Source organism: Furipterus horrens, unplaced genomic scaffold (genome assembly GCF_987537825.1).
Source record: "Furipterus horrens unplaced genomic scaffold, mFurHor1.1.pri manual_scaffold_6, whole genome shotgun sequence".
NCBI lineage: Eukaryota > Metazoa > Chordata > Mammalia > Chiroptera > Furipteridae > Furipterus > Furipterus horrens.
In genome coordinates this window covers 128,328,535-128,334,640 of record NW_028327176.1, presented here as the reverse complement: position 1 = coordinate 128,334,640, position 6,106 = coordinate 128,328,535, and the positions used below count along the sequence as shown (strand labels likewise).

The window sequence follows — 6,106 nt, the reverse complement described above, 5'->3', positions numbered from 1 at the left end:
GCTTATTCTGTGCTTTGCATATACTCAAAAAGCTCCCAGGTTTCTGGACTCCCACTAATATAAGCAGGGCTGGGTCACAAAATGACTACAGAAGAAGGCTAGGAAGGGACAGAGGTCTTTCTTACACATTTCACCATTAGTAAATCAGTTAATTCCCTTTTAACCAAGTGACTTAAACTCGCCACAAGATGGTAGGAGGGCCAAAAGTGAATAAGTATTGTCAGCAAAAAAAAAAAAAAAAAAAAAAAAAAGACTGCTATCTATTTCTGTGTTGTGCTAAACGTGGGGAGGAAAGCTGAAATTGAATCAGTTACAGGGTTAGTGTCCTGGCTCTGCCATTTATTTACTGTGTAGTCTCCTTGGGCCAGATACAAAAAGGTTCCTCACTTATAAAGTGGGGAAATCTACCTTGCAGCAGTAAAGTCAAATGAGAATATGTGTGAAAATTCTGTCAACTAAATAAACACAAGGTAATTTGTATACTGAGGAGCTAGTATGAGAAGCCAACTAAAACGAACACAGTTGTTAGACATTAGGTTATCTGGAAAAATGTATTAAGAACTAAATACGACTTCTGGTTAAGATGGAGGCATAGATAAACATCCTTTGCCTCCTAGCACAACAGCAAAAATTAAGTAGACTACAAAACCAGTATCACCCAGATTCATCAGAATATCGAGCTGTATGGAAGTCTGACAACCAAGGCGACATTCATCCAGATGGGTGCCTCTTCTGCAATAGGCCATGCTACTAAGGGAGTCTGTATTAGGTAAAGCAGCTCTACCTAATACACAGAAACAAACACAAGGAGGCTGTCAAATTGAGGAGACAAAGAAATACGCCCAAATCAAAGAACAGAAAAATACCTACGAAGGAGTTCCCATAAGACTGTCAGCTGATTTCCCGGAAGAAATTTTTCAGGCAAGAAGGGACTGGCAAGAAGTGTTCAAAGTGATAAAAAGCAAGGACCTACAACCTCGATTACTCTATCCAGCACAGCCATCATTTAGAATTAAAGGGCAGATAAAGTGCTTCCCAAACAAGGTAAAACTAAAGGAATTCATCATCACCAAGCCATTATTACATGAAATGTTAAAGATAACAAAAAAGATCAAAACTATGAATAGTAAAATGACAACAAACTCAAAACCATCAACAACTAAATCTAAAAAACAACTTGAACAGGAGCAGAATCACATATGGAGATCATTTGGAAGGTTATCGGCTGGGAGGGGGAAGGAAGGGAATGGGAGAAAAAGTGCAGGGATTAAGAAGAATTGGTAGGTACAGAATAGATAGGGGGATGTTAAGAATAGTATAGGAAATGGAGACGCCGAAGAACTTATATGCACAACCCATGGACATGTACTAAGCGGAGGATTGCTGGAGGGAATGGGGGTACCTGGCAGAGGAGGGCAAAGGGGGAAAATTGGGACAACCATAATAGCATAATCAATAAAATATATTTTAAAAATAAAGATGTTTGAGCTTGGGCAGACTTATAGATATGAAAACAGTAGAGATAATGAAAACAATCAACTGGATTAAAAAAGGAAAAGAAACCAAATGGAACTTAGGAAGCATAATTACAATCTGTCGTACTGGTTACAAATGGAGTTTGCCTTATAAGATCAGATGTTGACAAGACACTTCCATCAGTTACCTAATTTTTTTTTTATTTACTTTAAAAATAATAATACATTTTTTATTTGTTTATTTATTTATTTTTAGAGAGAGGGGAAAGGAGAAAGGGAGAGAAACATCACTGTGTGGTTGCCTCTCACTCGCGCCCCCAACTGGGGACCTGACGTGCAACCCAATCATGTGCCCTGACTGGGAATCGAACCAGCGACACTTGGCTCGCAGGCCGACGCTCAATCCACTGAGCCACAGCAGCCAGGAGTTACCTAATATTTTAATGTCACTAGTTTCCTAGTGGAGAAAGGAGATGCAAAATCCAACTTATCTTGTGTGTGCTGACAGATTTGTTTGCTTATTTAAAAATGAAATTCTGAGGGAAAATAAATTTAAGTTAAACACAACTGTAAACAAGAAAAGATCATCTAATTCTTCAAGGCCAAAAAACCCTAGCCATCTCTTAGTTAATATGTTAGCAGTTATTTAACCTCCATTCTTTTTTTTTTTTTTTTTTAATAAAAGTAATTGATTTATTTGTTTATTTATTTTTTGAGAGGTGAAAGGAGAAAGGGAGAGAAACATCACTGTGTGGTTGCCTCTCACTTGCGCCCCCAACTGGGGACCTGACATGCAACCTAGTTATGTGCCCTGACTGGGAATCGAACCAACACTTGGCTCGCAGGCCGATGCTCAATCCACTGAGCCATAGCAGCCAGGGCTTAACCTCCATTCTTAATTATAGGATATAGAAGACAATCTTCCTTTCTCTTAACTATAGCACTTGCTTTAATGACACTCTTGGGACTGTCACATCACAGACTATCATTTAATGGATGACCATAAGCATCTTTGGTTCCCTAAATCAAATGGCAGTTTAGCAGTAATTAAAAGGTATACAATATTATCCTGAGGTAAAATGAATAATATATTTGAACCCTCTACATAACTATTCTCCAGTGTAAGTGACTGTAAGGTTTACGTTCTTGTCCAGATACACCTTTAAGAGAGGGACTTTTACTAAGCTATTGCCTAAGAAGAATGACTTGTTTTAGTGTTCTGCTTTTCTTAATCAGAACCACCTTCCTCAACAATGAAAAAAAGTCAAACGTGTTTCCATTCAAACTATTTCTCCTTTCATTTCACCAATCTATACTTAAAGAAAGACTTCCTTCCTCTTTACCTCTCATACTTGTTGAAATTCAGACCTGGGTTTGTGTCTTAATATTTGCTCAAGATGTGGCAACTTCTGCTGCCATGTCACAAGCATCAAAAAGCCACCCTCACCTGATGCTTGGTCATCTCCAATCCCTCCAAAATCACTGTCTTAAAGTCCTCCTCCTTGTCCTGTAGAAGGAAAGAGGAGAACTCATAGCCTTTGTTCCATGAAAAGTATGCTTGGCCATGAAGACCTTGTTTATAGTGTTTCAAGGAAATGCTTTCCAATCAAAACTGTTTTCTTATTCTGTGGGACAAGTTTTAGACAAAAGACTGTCATATTTGTTCCTTAAATAAGGAAGGAGTCTTACAAAAATGCTCATTACTACTGAGATGCTGGGATGACAACGTACATGTGCTTGGGGTCATATATCATTACCTTGCTTCTTGTTTTGCTATCATGAATATTGTTGCAAACCCTGTGATACAAAGTGAAAATATTTAAGTCCTATCCTAAACTCTGGACCCAACTTTCATCTTTGTCTTTGGCCTTTTACTTCGTCCCTAAAGAAATAACTTGATTATAAATTAAGATCCTGATATCCATCAAGTACTTTTTAATCACTTCCTCCATTCCATTTTCTATAGTTTGTGGAATGTGGTTAGGAGCTGCTGCCTGAATAGGGGATCCCAGAAAACTGGAAAATTTCTGAGCACTCAAAGCACATTCTGAAAACTAGGACTCAAAAGAACCCAGATTATCCCCAAATCATACAATTTATTTTTGAAATTTTTGAATACAAAAGACAAGATTTCTAAACAAAATCTCAATGATGAGCATGATAAATTCATTACTATTGACCCTTGAACAATAAAGGTTTGAACTGCACAGGTCCACTTATATACATTTTATTTTCCCAATCCTGTAAATTTATTTTACTTAATATTTTCTTAACATTTTCTTTTCACTAGCTTACTTCATTGTAAGAACACAGTATATAATACATGTATCATACAAAATGTGTTAATTAACTTTATGTTATTGGTAGGGTCAACACTCGGCTATTAGTAATTAGGATTTTGAGAGTCAAAAGGTACAGATGGATTTTAAACCGCGCGGCTGGTTGGTGCCCCTCACCCTCACCTGACTATTTGCTTGGGCAAAGATATCTAATTAGCCTGATGCATACTGAAAAATACCAACTACATAACAATACCAACTATATACCAACTATATGACAAATGTTCTATCTTCTTAAAGACAAAAAGGACGAGAAGAATGTGATACCTTTGCCCTTTTTCGGAGAAGTTTTGCTAGTCGTACTACATAAGGTTTAAATTCTCGTTGATGTATGCCTTGCCTTCTGACTTCCAAACCGGAATCATCTGAGGCTTCTGGAATAAAGGCCCATCGGTACCTATGTATAGAAGAGTGATTTCCATCAACATTAGGAACAGACTTTGTGCTATCTAAGGCAAGGCCACAAAACAATAGGAGGAAGATTCAGTAGCTGTGCCACTAGTAGCCATCACCTTGGGCATGTTTCCTAACTTGATCCTTTTCTTTATCAGTAAATACAGATACTGTTAATTACCTCACAGAATTGTAACAAGTAAATGGATATATTTCTTTAGGAGTAACATCAATTTAACAGATACCCAACTGCTGAAATTTGTCAAGAAATAGATGAATATGGTTTTCAAATGCAGAAAACAAAAAGCGAGAAAGAAAAAAAAGAAACTGGAATTAATCTAAAAAGCAATTTATAGTTCTTACCAGTATATTTATGAAAAGTAAGCTTGTGAAATAGCAATTTTTGGAGAGTTAAGCATGTAATTAAATATTTTTTGAGCACTTATGAACAGGGCATTGTGAAATTTTACTTATATTAATTTTCTCCCTAAGCCCCTCTGCCATCTGATTCAGTTTACTATAAAACAGCCTTCTTGATTCACTCTTGCCTGTCTCCAGTCCTTTCTTCAAACAACAGCCAAATTTCTAGAATGCAAGCCTGACCTGATAACAGCACTTCGTTCCTTATTAATAATGCTTCAGAGGCTTCCCACTGTCCTTAGGTTAAAGTCCACATTCTCTAATATAGCTTACAATGTTATATAATTCATAATTCAGTCCCATTCACCTCTTTCAACTTACTGCTCCAACATACCAATCTTTCAATATTTCCAATATACCAAGTCTACCCCACCTCTATGTCTTCACACATGCACCTCCCAAAACTGTCACCTTTCACCACCTCCATATAAAAGTGCCTTCATGGCCTGCTCTGAGCCTGAAAACTAGGCGGGGGCCACTGCTGTGTGACTTCACAGCACCTTGGACCATATCCGCTATCAAATCATCCGTCATGTGTTATGTCTTACAACCTAGACTTTAAGCTGGTGAATCACGTACCCCAGGGCCTTACATCCAAAGGGTACTCAATTTGTTGACTGAATGGTCTGTTACTTTTAATATATCCATAGCAATCATTTACTTCCAATAACTCTGTCCCCCCATCACCCTAAAGAATTACACTTTAATAAAAATAGTATTTCCACTTACGCAGAAAACTTTAAAATTAGTCTTAGATATCAGTGACGAAAGCAAATGCATTTTCAAAAATATCCATTTAACATCTTTTTACTTACATCTGAAACTGAGGAAGATTTTCAGAGGGCAATGCCAGGGCCAAATCCAAAAATTTGCAAGCAGAGAGATAGAGGTTTAACCACCGCTGGCTGTTATATGAAGTAGAAAAGCCGTTGCCTCCTGTGTAGGTGGTCTCCAGGCCAGCCACAGAGGGGCCTGAGGTCCTGCAAGCAGGAGACTGCTGTCAGTAGCTGCCCCTGGTTACTAACAGGTAATTCCTGGAATTGTCTAAGTGCTAACTAATATTTCTCATAATCATTCTGAAAAGTGTACTTGTAATTACTAAGCAAGATTATTGCTATAAATTTAGCTGTTCTCAAAAAATGATCTTTTCTTAAATTTTATGAACATAAAAATAGTACAGAATAACTTGTGTCACACCTAAGAAATAGAAAAATACAAGCTGTGACCCACGAGACCTTTTTACTCCTCAGTGCCATTCTGCAAGGGGGTGGGGAGGGGCACAGTTCTAAATAAACACAGTTACTTGTACTGGGAACTGTCTCATAAACCTAGCACTGTAAAAGGATAAATTATTCAAGATATAATGGTTTTAAAGAACTTTTCAATTCATTAACTTATTTGTACAAAAATTCCCATATAAATAAAAATAAGTTATATTTAGTTATACAATAAACTACCTCTTCTAAGAAAAATAAAGTT

The 6,106-nt window shown here is 37.2% G+C and overlaps 1 protein-coding gene across 4 annotated transcripts in view; it reads right to left on the bottom strand.

Moving 5' to 3' along the window:
- The window catches only part of DOP1A (DOP1 leucine zipper like protein A), a 119,511-nt gene that overhangs the window by 3,916 nt on the left and 109,489 nt on the right, over nucleotides 1-6,106 (bottom strand). For 3 of the 4 annotated variants that reach the window (XM_090279621.1, XM_090279619.1, XM_090279620.1), the window contains exons 35-37: nucleotides 5,443-5,607; nucleotides 4,082-4,211; nucleotides 2,923-2,982 (exon numbers count right to left, since the gene is read on the bottom strand). In XM_090279621.1, coding sequence (XP_090135747.1) covers nucleotides 2,923-2,982; nucleotides 4,082-4,211; nucleotides 5,443-5,607 — 355 coding nt within the window. The remainder of the gene's footprint in view (nucleotides 1-2,922; nucleotides 2,983-4,081; nucleotides 4,212-5,442; nucleotides 5,608-6,106) is intronic. The other variant, XM_090279622.1, reaches the window with a different exon arrangement.